Source organism: Rhinolophus ferrumequinum, chromosome 19 (assembly GCF_004115265.2).
Source record: "Rhinolophus ferrumequinum isolate MPI-CBG mRhiFer1 chromosome 19, mRhiFer1_v1.p, whole genome shotgun sequence".
Taxonomy (NCBI): Eukaryota; Metazoa; Chordata; class Mammalia; order Chiroptera; family Rhinolophidae; genus Rhinolophus; species Rhinolophus ferrumequinum.
Window position 1 is genome coordinate 7,253,839 of NC_046302.1, and position 18,649 is coordinate 7,272,487.

Consider the following 18,649-nt stretch of genomic DNA (forward strand, 5'->3'; position numbering starts at 1 on the left):
CAGAGTCACCTATGGCAGCTCTTTACTCATGCAGATCTGGGATTCACTCTCGGAATTTCTGCTTTAGGAAATTTTGGATGGAGCTTGGTACTCTGTCCTCTTAAAGATTCCCAGGCGATCCTTAGTATTTATTCCAACCTAGGTTGACTCTTTCAGTGCTTGGAGGTAAAGAAATACGGCTGTTGGGGTTCTACACTATATGGTGTCTTCCCTGTCCAAATCTGAGTGGAAATGAGGGCGGATGCTATGACTGGTGGGGTGGGCTCTCGGGAGGCAGCGGTGGGGTGAGCTGCAGAGGCTGCTCTGTGTTTAGGCTGAGCCGGTCTGAGAACAGTGGGCCCCGCACGCCGCTGAGCCCACACCACGTAGAGCTTCCTCTCATGAAATGAGAGACGCTACCATAATACAGGTGGGCACATTTGGAAGCCAGGAACTTTTAAAGACGGCAAGTTAAAGGATTGACAGTTCTTCAAATAAGTTATAGATTTTGACACGGACAGTAATGATAAATAATATTGTATGTGGCTTTTTAAACTGTAAAGCGTTCTTCTTGACTTTAATTTCTGTGATAGCTCAGGAACCAGGAGGACTAAATCTTTATTTACAGCTCCTCTTTCTTAGCTTCAAGGCCAGAATCAAGGTGTGTTCCAATGCAGGGACAGATTATAACTGACCAGCAAGGCGGCTTGTTAGTAAATATGTTGGAGTGAGTAGAGGCTCTTCTGGATTGTCATTGTTTATACTTCACCAGGCAAATCATTTGGGGGGAGGAATCCTACCTGTGAATAAGCTGGCCTGACGTGACTAATGGCAGTTTTGTCCCAGCCTGGACAGTAGGGACTTACAGAGTCACACCCGTCTCACTTTCGGCTCTCTCTCAGCTTGACAGGTTTGGAAAGCATTTCCAACAGAGGGCCTCAGGGATTTTGGTACAAAAACAATGAAAAACCTCAAGTGCAGTGGTATGTTTATAAAAATCACAGTGTCCCCAGTCCCGCCTAAGAGAGGTCAGGGAAATGCATTTGTTTAACCTCACAAAGAGATTTCTACTTGATTAAATCTACATCCGTAGCAATTCTATAATTGAATAATAAGTCATTTATTATGAGTCTTACCAGCATGTTTCTGTGACCCAGGCAGCTCTAGCTATGTTCTCTCTGTCTCCTTTTTTCAAGTACAGTGACTGAAGGTTTTGGCCAAACTTACTTCTTCAAGGAGGATTTTTAATGTGTTGTTCACCTATTGTGAGGGGATATTAAGCAGCAGATGCCCAATGAACAGCTCTATGGATGGCAAAGTGGGTGCCATAGCAGCAGTGTCACTAGATTGATCCACCTCAGTAACTCTGCTTAGAGGAGATGGAACAGGCAGAAAGAAGAGCTAGCATGTAAGCCAGGGCCTTAGGATCTGGGAAGGGACTAGCATGTCCCAAGGCAAAGAGAACCTGTGGATTCTGGGTTCCCCACATGGCTTCCTGCATGTCATGCTTCTAGGCAAAGAGATGAGGATTAGGCTGGGGAGACAGACTGGTCCCAGGGTGTGGCAGCACCTGAGAGGTGGAACTTCTCTATACTCTCCAGGTAATCTCATCACATTGTGACTTTAAAAACCATCCATATGCCAGTGAACCTCAAATGCACCTCGTCGGTTCCCGCCTCTCTCCAGCACTCCAAATTCTTATACTAGCTGCCCTGGTGACACCTCCAACAGCAATGCCTGAAAAGAATCTCAGAATTGAATTCCTCCAACCCGCTCCACTCCAGGTTGTCCTCATCTTATAAGAAAGACAAAAATATAGAAACTGTTTTCGATTCTCCTCTATTCCTCCTACCTCTGCATCAAATATACCAGCTAGCCTTTCTGACTCAACCTCCAAAACATACTGAAACGACACGTAACTCTCTTCCGCTCTGCTATTCACCTCTCCTTGACCACAGCAATGACCTCCTAGCTGCAGTCTCCCTGGGGATTGCCGTGTGAAGCACATCATTGTACCCCCTCAGTAGGTTCGGAGGTTGGCAATCAAAGTCCTGTCACAGTGGGTTCCAGAGAAATTAAGTGTGGGGAAAGTGACACCATGCAGCTAGCCAACTCTTAAAGAGTTGTGCTTTGTGAGGCAAATGTGGGTTGGAAGGTGTGTGTTCTTCTAAAGTGAGATGGTGAAGCATGTTTGTTCATGGGGTGATCCGAGAGAAAGGGAACACAAGGTGCTGCACGGTAGAGGGGAGGATGGACGGGGCCATCCTTCTCCCTGGTGTCCCAGCGTATGCAGCTTATCCACAGCCAAAGGAGGGAGGAGGTTGTGAGTGTCTGCTCCACAGGTGGGCTTTAGGTAGGTGGGCTGAAGTACCAGCCAGAGGTGGAAAAAGAAGTAGGTCTTGGAACACATGCCTTCTTTCTGGACCCACCAGGAAACCTTGACCAGCTCTTCTTTCTCCCTGGAATGCTCTTGCCTAAGATTTTCCACATGGGTGGGTGACTTTGTGACATTCAGATCTTAGCTTAAATGTTACCTCCTGAGGGAGGCTCTCCCTGACCTCAGAATCTAAAATACCTACCCTGCCACTCATAATCACAGTACTCTATTTTAATTCTCTGAATAGCATTTATCACTGTGAGATATTCAGCTTGCTAATTTTTTTTCACTTGTTTTCATATTAATTGCTATATCTCTTACTAGAGATGCTAACACACACCAGGCCTTAAACAGATAGAAAAATCTTAATGAAGAAGTATCAGATATTTCTTTTCCTTCAGGAAAAAATATAAATGTGTCATGATAGAATACAGTAGAACCAAATATGGGGACATGAATAAGCCCAGGATTAAATCTGTGTGTGTGTGTGTGTGTGTGTGTGTGTGTGTGTGTGTGTGTGTGTGTGTGTAGGGGTGCATCCTGTAGTCTTGGCTTTTTCAACAGCCAACTTAAGTCAGTAGTGATTGTACCCTTCTAGGCAAACAAGATCTGAGTCCTCAAGGCCACTCTGCACTTACGTGAACTTTGTACCATCCTTCTCTATGCCTGCCTTCCTCCAGTGAACCTGTGCTTTGTTAGAGGTTCAGATATCGTCAGTGAATATTATATAAGTATCTGAACAACGTCTACCAGAAAAGAACCTTTCAAATGGATAAATAGAGAGGCCAGGCTCTACTCTTTAAGCCTTAAATAGATGTCTGAACTGGGCCTGAAGACCCTGCTGGCTCTGCCGCCAGCTGCAATTTTTCCAATCTGGCTAAAAGACAGGAAGTCTGTCAGCCTAGGGGCAAAAGCAAACAAAGTTTCATGCATCTGAAACAGCCTCCTTTTGTCTTAAGGTGATGGTTTATATTTATAATCCCTTTAAAAATATCCTAACCCTTCTAGAGAAAGATTCTAATTAGTCAAAAAAAATTCCTATGTATTATTTAAAAACAAAACAAACAAAAGCACCCTAATGTACTCAGTTTAAAATAATACATGAAAATATGTGTATGTTCTGTACATGTGTTTCTTCCATAAATATCTAATAATTGTACTGAGGTGCTGAACTGTCTAGGATTAAACAAGTATATTATTCTCTAAAAGGATAAAATAGGAAGTGACTGCATATTTAGCCAAGTAGCCCAAGACCACTCATCCTCCCGCGGCCAGGAAATACTAAAATAGTGAACAAAGATAAACTTCAGGAAGAAGGATTTCCTAAGCACTGATTTGCCCTAAGACCCTTTCAGTTGAAGTCAGACCTCCAGTCATCTTTCTGGCAAACCCAGTAAATTTGAGGAACCAAACCCAAGTTGATGAAAACTTAGATTATTAATAGATGTTTCAGATAGTTTCTTGTTCTGCCTCTAAAAAATGTGCTCATGTAGGTAAGATGACATACTCTTAGGGACCCTAAGATTAGTGATGTTTCTTATTTGCTTATTCCAGAAAGATCAGAGCTCCTTGTGTTTATACAGAGACTATCAGAGACCTGGGGGACTTAAGTGGTTGTTTGCATTTTTTTTCGTGATTTGTGAAATCACCTCATTGAGTGACCCATAAATTACAAACCATTTAATCAGAGTTCTGGACTGCTGTGTTTTCTGTTTTTTCTTTTGTTTTTTCATTTATTTAGGCCGGAGGAGGAAAAATGGATTCAGAAGAGGCACTGATCTATGAAGAGGATTTAGATGCAGGAGATGGTGTTGAAGGCGAGACGGAAGAAAGCACAAAATTAAAAATCTTCCGCAGGCTTGCCTTTGTAGCTTCTAAGCTTAAGGAGTTTATTGGCAACATGATAACCACTGCTGGAAAAGTTGTTGTGACGATTTTACTTGGTTCATCAGGTAAGAGTTTCCAATACTGGGTAGAGCACAGTGGTACTTTGGCGAAGAATGAAAAAACTGAAAAAAATGGTCGAAGAGAAAATAAAGAAGGGAGTAATTCTATACCACGATACCAAAATAATAACTGTAGCTTTTGTAAAAGTGGCCACATGTACAAACGACACACACAAATAATTTTTCCAGTGCAGTTCTATTTTTTATGTTTTTAGATGGTTCTTGTTAACCTCTGTAAAGCAATCTTTTTCCGTATCTGTTAAGTGATGTCATTTTTTATGTGTAGGTCAGTAAAACAACTATTCTCCCTCAGAGTTTATGAATGGTGACCTGCTACAATGAACAATTTTAGTGTACCCATCCAGAGCTGCACATGTGCACTCCGGAACCATGTCTGTTTACATTGATTCATTAGCGGTCGTAATTTAACTCTCCAGAATTTACTATTTTTCTTCCTAAGTTAGATTGTAATCTTCCAGCACAGACACCCACTTCCTTTAAATTTTGGCTACAGACTGCTTGTTCCATATACTGTTATCTTAATCTTTTTTCTCCTTCCATTTCCCTGTTCACCATTGTTTCAGAGCTACTGTGAAGTTTATTCCATACTGCTTACTTGAAATTTCACAAAATGAAACAATTTAATTGTTTTTTAATAGGAAAATTAAAGAGTGGAAAGGAGAATAGAATTTCTCAAGAAATGTAATCCAGTATTTTAATGAGAAGTCATTTCAAAATGCCTCCCCAAAAAAGTTTTTTAAATGCCTGTAGAGGAATTACTTCATTTTACATTTCCCCTTTTGGTGATAGGGCAAATCAAATTTTGTCAGGTAGGACAAAGTTTTAGTGAGACTTTAACTGCCATGAGACATAATATTATTATGAATCTTAGTTAACCAAAAACAAACAAAAAAAAATCATTATTTTAAAAATAGTACTGAGGAATGTTGAAATGGACGTACAAGTATTCCTGAAAACTTTTAGGGAGAAATAAAAGATGGAAATATGCAAGTAAATATGCCAAATTCTACTGGTATGAAAAGTAGATGTTTACTTGGCTCAAACACCACAGGTAGAATTTTTTCATCATCTGGTATTTCCCCATATTTACAAATATCACTTCATGTGTGACTTTTTTCATAATAAAAATAGCATTAATTTTGATTTTGTAAATAAAATGTGATTAATATTTTAAAAATCTGATCAATACCTAAAAGCACATGAAGGAAATCTACTTAATCTCCAGTACTTGCAATTACTGAATGGTAAATGATTTTCTAGTTCTATGCAATTTTTCATGATTGCATTCCTTCTTCCTTAGGTATGATGTTGCCATCTTTGACCTCCTCTGTCTACTTCTTTGTATTTTTGGGTCTGTGCACCTGGTGGTCCTGGTGCCGGACATTCGATCCTTTGCTGTTCAGCTGTCTCTGTGTTCTGCTGGCTATTTTCACCGCAGGACACTTGATTGGACTCTATTTATACCAGTTCCAATTCTTTCAAGAAGCAGTTCCACCCAATGACTACTATGCAAGGTAAGAGAAATCTTTAAGACATTTCAAGAGGAGGTGACCTCTTTTACGATCTTGTTTGAGTTTGCAGGGGTTCTTCTTGATGTCTTAAACAAAAAGTTGGTGGGGTGGGAGTCCAGCATTTTAAATTTATTGAATGACACAGTCTAGAAGGAAGTAGAAGATCTCTTCAGATGGAGATGCCGCTGGGACAGGAAAGAGGGGAAGCTGTTGTTTGTAGCAAGTGGAACAACACATGGTCTCAGCTGTGGACAGAAATCCAGGAAGAATACTTGACATCAAACGATAATAATGATGTGTTCAAGCATCCAGCTAGAAGGAGCTCTCGTGGGCCAAACAGAGGACAAATTGAGCATCAAAAAATACTAATAAATAACTAATTGATTCTAAAAATTAAAAAAATAAAAATACATGAGTCCATGATGAGAAAAAGAAATCTAATTGCTTCAAATTAGATTTACACCAACTCATTACTCTGAAATGACTATTAAACAAACTCTGTACTATGAAAATGTGAATTAAAGTTATAAAGAATCCAGCATTTACTTTGACTTTTTAGAAGGACCTTTAAGCTATTCTCAGTTAATAAGGGAAACCTCTTCTTTACAGAATAATACCAGCTAATGAAAGGGAAAGGAATAATAGAACTAGAAAATTACCATTTATCAATTCTTAATGAAATACTTGTTTCTAGTCACAAACTAAAACCATTACTTAAAAAGGTTGTTGGAGTGAAGGATGTTTGCAATAATGACAAAGTATAACTTCACTGATTATTTGCCAATTGCAAAGGAAAATCAAACTTTTACAATGGGGGTCAACACCTTAACCAGTTATCAAAACTGACATAACCAAAATTGAGGTAGCTCAATATTTTACCCTTCTGGATGTGCTGCATAGTGAAGTACACAACATCATAATGTTAAGTAAGCCTTTAGACCTATCCTCTAGTTTATAGGAAATATAAAGTAACAAATGACTTCACAGGAACACAGAAAAATCCAGAATGTGGATTCTACAAGGCAAATGATCGGTCTTCTCTAAAATTAGCATGAATATGACTGGAGATCATATCCTGGTTCAGTGACAAATCTCTTAAAAGACTTTTTAAGTTAAATGGGGAAATTTAAATATTCATTGGTTATTAGCTGATAGTATAGCATTTTTGTTAATTCTTAGATGCATGATTGTATTGTGGATTTACAGGAAAATGTCATTATTTTAGGAGATACATGGTAAATTATTTAGGGATAAAATGTCATGATATCTGCAACTTTCTACTGGTTTAGCAACAAACATGAGAGGAGAGAGAGAGACAGTGCGAGAGAGAGAAAATTATTTAAACTAGGTGATTGGCCCTGGGTTATTTATTGCCCTTTTTTAACTTTTCTTTTTCCATGAAAAAGTTCATAATTAAAAGTTTTATATACATATGAAATATGTATATGTAACTTTATATATACATATATATAATATATATATAAATATCAATATACCTATATATATATCGATATACCTATATATATATCAGAAGAGAATGTGAGGGTGAGGTGAAAACTGTGCCAGAATTCTTCTCTCGGATGTCTCTGGGAAGTGGTATTGGTGATTTTGGTCTTCTTTTTGAGAAACGAGGAATCTATATTTTAAAAATACATGAATAATATCATGTATTATGTGAATTATATGAATAATATAGGTTTGCATCCTTCTTTCAAGAGATACTAATATAGTCTTTATGTGATAATTAATATGAAGAAACAATGTGTGTGTGCCCACTCACCTTACTCTTATTGATTCATAAATAATCAATAAATTTGTAAAAATTGTAAAATTTGGTCATAATAAGAGCTCATTTGTGGCTGTATTTATGCAATACTAAAATAAAATAAAATAAAATAAAATAAAATAGTCAATTCCGAAAACTGTCACCAGAGGCTCACCGGGATTTTCAAGAGAGGACTCAACCCTGAGCAGTGGTGACCAGGTTCTCGTCTCCATGCAAGGAAGAATTCAAGAGTGAGACATATGCAGGAGCATGAAAGTGATTTATTGAAAATGAAAGCGCACACTTGAGAAGAAAGTGTGGGTAAACTCAGAGAATGAATCATGCTGAGAAGTTCCAATTAGGGGAATTGTATCCCTCCCCGGGGAGAAAATTGGTGATGTCCCTTTGAGTCGTGGTTCATTCATCTCCTCACCAGGAGACCTTCATTTGGTGGGACCCTCCATTTCCCCCTTTTGCTTCCTTGTTTGGTTCATCCAGAACTGTCATGGCATCAGATGCCTGATTGGAGTTGCAGTAACCATATGACATTAAAATTAGCTAAAGGTTAGGTCTGGGTCATAGAGATTAGCTTTGCTGGATGAACTGGTTCTTGTTTTTCTATAGATGTAGGTGCTGGATATAGTCACTTGATACTTGTGTAACGAATGAGGCACCTCCTGTTGTACCTTGAAAGGGGTTGCCAATTTCCTAGGCTACCTGTCCTGCCTCAAAACCACTTATACTCAGTTAAAATAAGTTAGTACCCAACACACACACACACTCATACACACACACACACTCACACACACACAGACACACTCACACACACACCCCACCTACCTAATTCTAAATCCAGATGATTTAACCTGGAGAATTAACAAGTATAATTCAGTCTAAAAAGAGAAGAATGTTACATAGACACGTTAAAACTAAGGAGCTAAGACATAGACAACCTAAGTGTCCGTCAACGGATGGATGGATAAACCAAATTTGGTATATATACATATAATGGAATGTAATTCAGCCATAAAAAATAATGAAATCCTGCCATCTATGACAACATGGGTGGACCTTGAGGGCTTTGTGCTAAGTGATATAGGTCAAACAGAGAAAGACAAATACTATATGGTATCACATATATGGAATCTAAACAGAAAAAGTAAAACACATAGGAACAGAGAGTACAAAAACTGACAATTAAGTTAGTGGACTTATCCTAGAAAAAGCGCTCATTGCTGAATATCACTATGGTCATCTTCGAAGTATTTCCCTTGGGAAGCTATGCACCAACGCCAGTACCCAGTCCACCCTTCAAAGCAATTTCGGAACTCTTTTTCTGGAATGGCCATCAGAGTTGTTGTCGTATTATCCTTGATGTCCTGATTGTCATCAAAATGTCTTCCTTTCAATATTTCCTTTTGTCTTCAGGCAAAGAAAGAAGTCATTGGGGGCCAGGTCAGGTGAGTAGGGAGGGTGTTCCAATACAGTTGTTTGTTTACTGGCTAAAAACTCTCCCTCACAGACAGTGCTGTGTGAGCTGGTGCATTGTTGCGATGCAAGAGCCATGAATTGTTGGCAAAAAGTTCAGGTTGTCTAACATTTTCATGCAGCCTTTTCCAAATAGTAAACTTGGTTACTATTTGTCCAGTTGATACAAATTCATAATGAATAATCCCTCTGAAATCAAAAAAGGTTAGCAACATCATTGCAATAACTTCGTGAACTTAATTGCCAGACCTCATATAATGGTGATTGCCAAGGCCGTGGGGTAGGGAAAATAGGGAGATGTTGGTAAAAGGGTACGAACTTGCTTAAAAGAGGAGTAAGTTCAGAGGATCTAATGTACAGCTGGGTCACTATAGTTAATAATAGTTGAAATTTGCTAAGAGGGTAGATCTTAAACATTCTATCTCACACACACTCACAAAAGGGGTTATGTGAGGGGGTGATTGATGTTAATTGACTTGATTGAGGTAATTATTTCAAAATGTATACTTATATCAAATCAAGAAGTTATACACTTTAAATATATTATAATTTTATGTGTCATTTGTACTCAATAGAGAGCCTCTTTAATGGTGTAGATTTACATAATATTTATTTTAGGCAGGAGTGAATAAATACTAAATTTCTATATAGATCTTAGTTCTAGATTAAATTAATCCTTTGACTACTTTTAGATATTTAATGTTTGGTTTATTAATAGAACACATATATAAATAAATGTTTCGTACTGTTGGAAGGCTGACTTTTAGGGGATAAATTAGAAATGTAAATATCTTCTATAGGGCAGTAGTCCCCTCCCACCGCACCCCTAGTTTGAACATCTTTTCTTCCATCTAGAGACAGATAATAGGAAAAATAAAGAATATTTAGAACTACCTTGAAAACACGTTTTCTGTAAAAGATCAGTTAGTGAATATTTTAATACTTTTCATGCCTATGGTCTCTGTCACAATTCTTTCAAGAAGCCATCATAGGACAAAAGCAGCCATGGGCAAGATTTGAAAATATGAGTGTGGCTGTTTTCCAATAAAACTTTGTTTAAGGACACCAAAATTTTGATTTCATATTATTTTCACATTTCATGAAATATTATTTTTCTTTTGATTTTTTTTTGAACCACTTAAAAATATAAAAACTATTAATGAGCTCACAATCTGTACCCAAACATGGTAAACCTGGCTTGCCAACCTATGGTGTAGATAATTTCAGTTCTAATAGTGTAATAACTTATATTTATTTTTCATTTGAATTGTCTCAAACTTAAAATTACAATATAACTTGTTGTAGACATTTTGTAGATAATCACTTTAAACAGTTTAAAAGATCTGTTACTATAATCTCATAGAGTAAATCATTAGAAGTTATGTTGCTTATCAAGGTGTAGACAGTTTGGACTACACTGCAATATACAAATACACATACACTGTCTTGTTGGTCTTGTTGGAGATTCCTCCCCCCATTAGCTTGGTGCTGATAGAATATTGCACTTTAGTCTTAGAAAGCTTGAAAATTTACATAAAACAGTAGCTTTTTCATAAAGCATAATTGCAAAGCATTGTTATTAACTTCAAATTCTGAGTTGGAGGAAAAAGTGCAAACTAGCAAAAAAAAAAATTACCTTATGTTGGCATTTGTCACACATTTCATAGCCACAGCTACTCCAGCTATGGCTACTCCAGCTTCGGGTGGAGCTGTCCTCTTAAAATAATCCAAACAGTTTTTAATCTTCTCATAAGCTTTCAAATAGGCTCTCCGGTGAGAATTTTCATTATTTTTAGGAAAAATGAATTGATTTGTTTATCATTAGTATGAAACATGTTTGTTGGTGATTATTTGGGAAAATGTAACAAAGAATAAAGAAAAACAATGTAAAAAAATGTAATTATATCTCCCAGAAATAAATACAGTTTATTTTCGGTCTATAGTCCTCCAGCATTTTTCTTACACATGCCGTGTTTCCCCGAAAATAAGCCCTAGCATGATTTTTTAGGATGAGATCCCCTGAACATAAGCCCTAATGCATCTTTTGAAGCATACCTTAATATAAGACCCGGTCTTATTTTCGGGGAAACACGGTATATGCACTTTTTTTAAACAAACTTTGAATCATAATGCATATACTGTTTTATAAGTTGCTTTTTTCAAGTTCTGCATTCTCCCAAGTTATGAAATATTCTTCTAATGTGATTTTCATAGGTTATAAAGTGTTTGATTGTGTAGCTGTATTATAATTTAGTCAATCCCTGAGTTTTGACCATGTAGATTCATATTGTTCTTCATTTTAGCTCTCTTGAGTAATGATGAGATGAGCACCCGTATTACTTCTGAATTCAAGTAACACTCATGATGAGCAAGACACAACCCCCTGTTCTCTCGGTTGTGAAAGAGCCTCTAAAAAGCTGTTCTGGGCTTGCTTCTGCTGCAGGATCTCAGGATTTCAGTGACCCAGGGCCAACATTATAACTTACCTGTTTGTGATTCCCTCACCATGCAGGTGTTATACATTGAAATCCCAGATTTCAGGTGTGGCGCAGATCTAGGGTTTATTGTTCTCTAGATGATCTCTTTTGACCCAATGGCCCCAAGAGGTACCATTCCTTCCACCTTCCTTCCAGCTCTATCCTGACTTCTGGTGAAATCTTTCCAATACATTTAGCCAGGGAAGGGTAAGGAGAAGGTGAACAGGGACCCGCAAGTATATGGGATGAACAGGAGACCAAGATGAATATAGTGGTGGAGCAGGGGAGTGATACTGAGAGGAGAATTAGTGATTCCCATCCATTTTTGCACGTAGCAGTCACATGCCCTTATCTTCCAAAACAAAATTCAGTGCTCATTATTTGATTGTTATGGGAACATTAAGATACTGTCTGAAACTAGGACTATTCTTCCTAAATCTGAAACACTGTAGTATATTATAGCCGTATAAAAAATCAGTGACCACTCTTCTGAAGATGATCCAGCAAAATAAAGTTTCAAAACGAATCCACATAACTGAATGTAAGAACGATAATGTACTATTCAACACAGTTTGTTTAATAGAGTAGAGCCCTATTACAACTATTATTTTGGCAGGTATCCCTAAGAAAAATGGTGAACAAAACAACATTTGGCTTATTCAAAGTGCCTTCCATTTTGTATTTTCATAGGGAATCTCTGTAGACAGCAAACACCTTAAATTTTGAAAGATATGAAGCAAGAGTTAAAGGTAGCGGCTAGTATTCATAGTTCTCCAACTATACATGTGTATGTCCTCCCTTGTTTTCCTACCTGAAAGGCTGGCCATGTTTGTGAAGTCTTAGACAACTTGTATCTTGTGGACTTTTGCATTAAATATAAAGAAGGTGCACTGGCTAGAGGATGGGGACAAAGGCAGGTGGACCTGATTTATTCTGCATTATCATGAATGTGAGACACCTTAAAGGCTTAAAATGCATTTGAATGCTATAAACTTCTACTTTTTAGTGACATAGATTACAAACCAATTTTAGTAATTTGGCTGTACACCACTGACTGTTTCCTTATGAAGACAGTACCAAAGTAATTCTGAGGTAAACTTATTTAAAAACATTCTAAAAGGTGGGTTCTTTGTTTTTCAGTCTTGAGTTACATAGATTAAAAATTCTGATTAGGCTGTGGTGAAAGGTATGGCAGGAGAGTGAAATGCCTATTGTTTTTTTAATCATGATGTTGACGCTTGGAACTCATAAATATATTTCTCAGCCCTATTAATGAACATTTTGTGTATGTTAAGCTTTGAGATGAGAATGTAACTAAATAATTCTTTAAATTATATCTTCTAATCTCACCTGGCTTGTATTCAAACTCCTAAGCATTCTCTAAAGCATTAACAGGAGTTACTGCTGGGATTACACTTGTTTACTCAAATTCAATGTATTGTTTTGCTATTTTTTTCACCTTAAATTGTGAAGTTAGAAAATGAAGGGGTAGGAAGAAATTGGGGAGATTCTTGGACCATTCTCTGTGAAAGTGGGATTTTCTGTTAAATAAATACACAACAACTTGCCGTATATTACCCTTTTTGTGTCTATTTCAATAAATCATGAGGATAAACAAATGTATTATGTTTAGTAAAGGAAAACTTTGTTTATTTCAGTGCTAAAGCATTGTCAAAAAGCAAAAACAAATCCTAGAACTCCAGCACCACCCATTAACTATTCCATGACAAGTGAGAAAAATCTTAAAAAACAAATATTAAAAGTACAATATCATTTATTATATTTATACTGTTTTTATACTAGTCATAAAAATGTCAAAAATATGTAAAAACGTAACAAAGGCCTCAATGCTGTATGTCTTTTTCTTGTAGTTTGAAGAAGCCAGTGGGTCCTTTAGAACATGAAACAATGCACTCAGTTCTTCTGATAGGCCTGTTGCAATTTGCTTTGAAAATGGTTATATAATCCAGGGTTATTTAAATGAATACACTTTTGCATTTTAGCCCAGGATTGCTGTGGTGTGCCTTGTCCTGCATTAGCGTGAACCGAGATTTAGTAACAGAAACAGTTCAGAAAGACTAAATTGTTTTTAATGGAGACCAGTTGGCAAGAACTTCATCTGAAAGCAGTCCAGTCAGTGTGTGGGGAAAAATAAATGTAAAGCAGTTCATTTTAATGCTAAGGAATGGAAGTTAACCCAAACAAGTTAACGCTTTCCCTTTACTTTTTTTTTTTTTTTTAAGATGGCACTGGCAGTTAATTTATAGAGTTGTTTAATTTGTAGAGTAGGTAGATGATACAAGGATAACCAAATTTTTGGTTTCATTCTGAAAAGATTCTTAATGATTAAGTGACTTGTTCTGCAGGTTTCAGAGAGAGTTCATCGTGCTCATCTGAAAGGTGAAAAATAGGAGCTAAAAGAGAAATTAATTGACTTTCCACAGATAAATGGAAAATCAATAGATTATGAATATTAGAACCCCTGAGCCCATTTGGACAACTTGGTACAACCTTGAGGCTGTAAGTGGGTAATATTGTGGACCCAGGATCCCTGGGAAATGGGATGTCCTACCCAACCATGACACCTGGCACTGTGTTCAAAAGCAACTACTGCTTCCTACCAGGCAGGCAAGCCTTTGCAAAGGTCGTCTGTCTAACCCAGCTTAGCATGAGCACCTCATTCTGGAATCTTCCATGTTTCCTTCTGTGAGGAACAAGAATCATCTTCTGGGTAATTGCCCTGTGCAAACTTGCTTCTTACTGTTTGTTGCAGTAGACCATAACAATCTGTTTATATATGTATTTCCCCACTAGGTTCTGGTTTGGGGTTTCAGCACTCTCAGGTTCTAACTCTGCTAATCACACAATGGGCTTTCAAGAAATCCTGTCTGAGATGGTTTTCTGTCTCTGTCTCCTAAAACTCTTGCATTTTGTCTCCTTGTGTATCAAAATAACGCATAAGTTGTTTAGGTTTTTCTTGAACTTCCAGCCCCAGATGTAGCCGCTGGCTGCAAGATGTACATGAAAATAATTCCCCAGAAAGTTCACTGTCGAATTTAATGCAGTCCCCCTGCCTCACTATGTGGTACATGTCCTCCAGTTATTAAATATCCAGTTCAGCAAGAAACAGAAGAGGCTATGGTATATGTATGTGGTTCCTTAATTGTGATGTTGGCAAATATTTACTTTTCCTTGAGAAAAATTATGGTTTTAAATTTTTTCATTTCGAAAACTATTCAAAAATAGTTTTATTCCTGATGGTTAAACTAAACATGGGTAAACTAGTAAATAGCTTTCACTTTAAAGAAATTAGAAATTTCAGTTCATATTCAATATAGTTCTTGGGGACTAAGTTTACCCCTTTTGTTGAGTTTTTGGGTAATGTTTCTTAATTTGGAGGGGACTAGTCTTATACGTGGGGCTGCTATATCTGCTCCAGAGTGCTGTGGTGAATACTGATGAGATGATACACATAAGGTCTGCCTATGCCTGGTGATCAGGAGGCAATTTAGAAATGTTACTTCTACTTTCCTTCTGGTGTGTGTGTCTGTCTGTTTGTGTGTGTGTGTGTGTGTGTGTGTGTGTGTGTGTGTGTGTATCAAGCATACACAGTGTGATTTTTTTAATTTGATAAGCTGTTATATGTGAGAGATGATAAGTAATAATATTCTTCTGTGCCTGCTGATTTTCAGTTTATATGGCATCTAGTAGTTTAGTAAAATCCACTCCAATAAATAACTCTTCTATCATCCTCCCTTAAAAGTCACCACCATCATTGTTATTGTGTTACTGATACAGAAAATCAGTCCTGGCCTTAGGAAATTTTAGTACTATTTAATTCTATTTCTTGGTATTCTTCCTATAAAACAAAACATGTTCCCTAAGCAAACCTAAGTTAAATACATATATATATATATATATATATATATATATATATATATATATATTTATAAATATTTATATATAAATACACACACACACACACACACACATATATATATATATATATATATATAATGGGGATAATTTTAATAATAATATTTTCCCCATAGGCTTGTCATGAATATTAAATGAGTTAATATTTTTAGAAAACAATTTCTAGCATGTAGCAAGAACTATAAAGAGGTGCTTATTAAATAAACTTGTTAAATAAGTTGTCCTATTAGTTATTCAAGCCTTTATTTCGAACTTTACTAATAATATATAAGCATAGTCTTTCACATATTTTCTTTGTAAACTTTGAGTTCAAAGAAGAATTTTGGTTTTAGACAAAATAATTGTAGGTGCTTTTTACATGACTTAGAAATAGCTATCATTTATGGTCAATTACTTTGTTCAAGACACTTTGCTTAGTGCTTTGTATTTCTTATCTAATTTTTATAATAAATATAGAAGATAGGTACTATTATTTTTATGCCCATTTCTTAAAAGACAAAAACTGAGATTTACGGCAGATGGTGGAGTAGTTACACTCTGTGCTTATCCCCTCTGATGACCACATCAAAATTACAACTAAACTACAAAACAACCATCATTGAGAATCACCTGGTCTAGCTGAACAGAAGTCCTGTAACTAAGGACATACAGAAGAAGCCATGTCGAGACTGGTAGGAGAGGCAGAGATGTGGAATGGGTTGGTCCCGTACCTGCGTGTGGCAGTTAAAAATCAGGAGGGATATATTGGCTGTGGAGGTTCCCATCTGAGGAGTGAGGGGATCCCAGTGTTACAACTGGCTCCCCAGAAGAGAAATCCCCATAACTTCTGGCTGTAAAAACCAGTAGGGACTGTGGCTAAGTGAGATGGAGAGCTGCTTGAGTCCTAGGTACTCCTTTTAAAGAGTCCATGCACAGACTTACTTGCTGACAGACTCACTCACTCTGAGCTCCAGTTCTGGGGCAGCAGCTTGAAAGGTGCCAGGGACAAATGGGGAGCAATGAATTATCTAGCTTCATGGTGAGAGCTGGTGGGGCAGCTTTCCCCTGGACGGAGGAGGTGACAGAAGTCGTTTTTCTCTTGATCCCTCCCCGTCCCAGCATGGAGCCATAGGTAGCTGCCATATCTGAGTCTCCATCAACCTGGCTGACAGCATTTGTTAGCCCTTCCCTTATGATTCCCTGAAACCCCACCCCATCCAACTTGTAGGCACACCCAAACCTCTTCCTGGGGCTTTTCCATACAAATGACCTATGTTGGCTCATGCTGTGGACTTTTCTAAAATCTTTCAGAGATTCACAAAACCCAAACAAGTAGCATTTGGCTTCAGCATGCCCGTACCTCTTGCTGAGCAGCCCTAAGGCTGGCACTAGTTGTCCACGGTTCATGGCTGGGCCTCTTGAGGCACCTCCAATCCCAGCATGGGTGGTGGCCATCTGTGCGTTGCTTTGTGGCTTATGCCAGGTGGCCCTGGACAGGGCACAAGAGGAGGCTGAACTTGGCCTGCAGCAGGCCCCTCTCAGGAGCATCAGCTGACCACTTCCAAGAACTACACACCTGAAGGGCAGACTGGGCAGGCATTAGAGCCCTGCTAAAGTGAATCCTGCTCTGTTGGGTCAGCCCCTGCACCACTACTGCTCCACTGTAGTCACGACTAGTCCTCACAATGAATCAGCCTGAGTGTCAGTCCCTCTCATATGACCTGAAAACAACAATCAAGGCTCAACTACAAAAGGAGGGCACACACAATCTACAAGAGGGACACACCTGCAGGACCTGGCTCTGGTGACCAGGGAGACCCACAGGACACCTACTGCATAAGACCACTCTACTAAGACCAGGAGACATAGCAGATATACTTAATACAAAGAAACAAACACAGGGAGGCAGCCAAAGTGGGGAGACAAAGAAATGTGTCCCAAATAAAAGAACAGAACAAAACTACAGAAAAAGAACTAAACAAAATGGAGACAAGCAATCTACCAGATGCAGAGTTCAAAACACTGGTTATAAGAATGCTCAGTGATCTCAGGGAGAACTTCAACAAAGAGATAGGAAACATAAAAATGGAGATAGAAAACATTAAAAAAAAGTCAGAAATAAAGAATACAATAACTGAAATGAAGACAACATTACAGGGAATCAACAGTGTATTAGATGAAGCAGAGGATCGAATCAGCAATTTAGAAGATGAGGGAGCAGAAAATACCCAATCAGAACAGCAAAAAGAGAAAAGAATCCAGGTAGCTTAAGGGGCCTCTGGGACAACATCAAGCATATCAACATTCGCATCACAGGGGTATCAGAAAGAGAAGAGACAGAGCAATGAAATACAAACTTATTTGAAGAAATAATAATGGAAAACTTCCCTAACTTGGCGAAGGAAATAGACATACAAGCCCACATGGCTTGTGGGGGTGGGTAAGAAAGGGGAAGGGATTCTGAGGTACAAATTGGTTGTTACACAGTAGTCATGGATATAGCATAAGGAATATAGTCAATAATATTGCAATAACTATGTATGGTTTCAGAAGGGTACTAGATTTATCGGGGTAATAAATAGGAGGGGGTTTATGGGGCAGGGTGAAAAACTTGAAGGGATTAAGATGTACAAATTAGTAGTTACAAAGTAGTCATGGGGATGTAAAGCAAAGCATAGGGAATGTAATCAATAATATGGTAATAACTATGTAGAGTGCCAGGTGGGTACTAGTCTCGTCAGGGGAATCACATCTTAAATTATATAAATGTTTAACCACTATGCTGTACACCTGAAATAATATTGAATGTCAACTCTAATTGAAAAATTAAAAATGAGGGGGAAATATGAAGGGGAATAAGAGGTTCAGATTTCCAGGTATAAAATAAATAAGTTGTAGGGATGTAAAGTACAGCATAGGGGATATAATCAATCATATTGTGATAGCATGGTATGGTGTCAGATGGTTCCTGGACTTACCATGGTGATCACTTCTTTAGGTATATAAATATTGAATAACTGTGGTGTACACCTGAAACTAATATAATATTGTATGTTAGCTATATTTTAATAAAAATCTTTTAAAACCCTGAAATTTACAGAGGTTGAATAACACATCAAGGCCACATATTTATTAAAATGACAGAACCAGTATTTAAGCCTAGTTCTGTC

General features: G+C 37.7%; 1 protein-coding gene across 1 annotated transcript in view; it reads left to right on the top strand.

The window, feature by feature from the left end:
• Positions 1–18,649, top strand: part of PIEZO2 (piezo type mechanosensitive ion channel component 2) — a 430,456-nt gene that overhangs the window by 262,730 nt on the left and 149,077 nt on the right. Inside the window, exons 6-7 of the mRNA XM_033087551.1 lie at positions 4,098–4,308; positions 5,624–5,837. Of these exons, the coding sequence (XP_032943442.1) occupies positions 4,098–4,308; positions 5,624–5,837 (425 nt within the window). The remainder of the gene's footprint in view (positions 1–4,097; positions 4,309–5,623; positions 5,838–18,649) is intronic.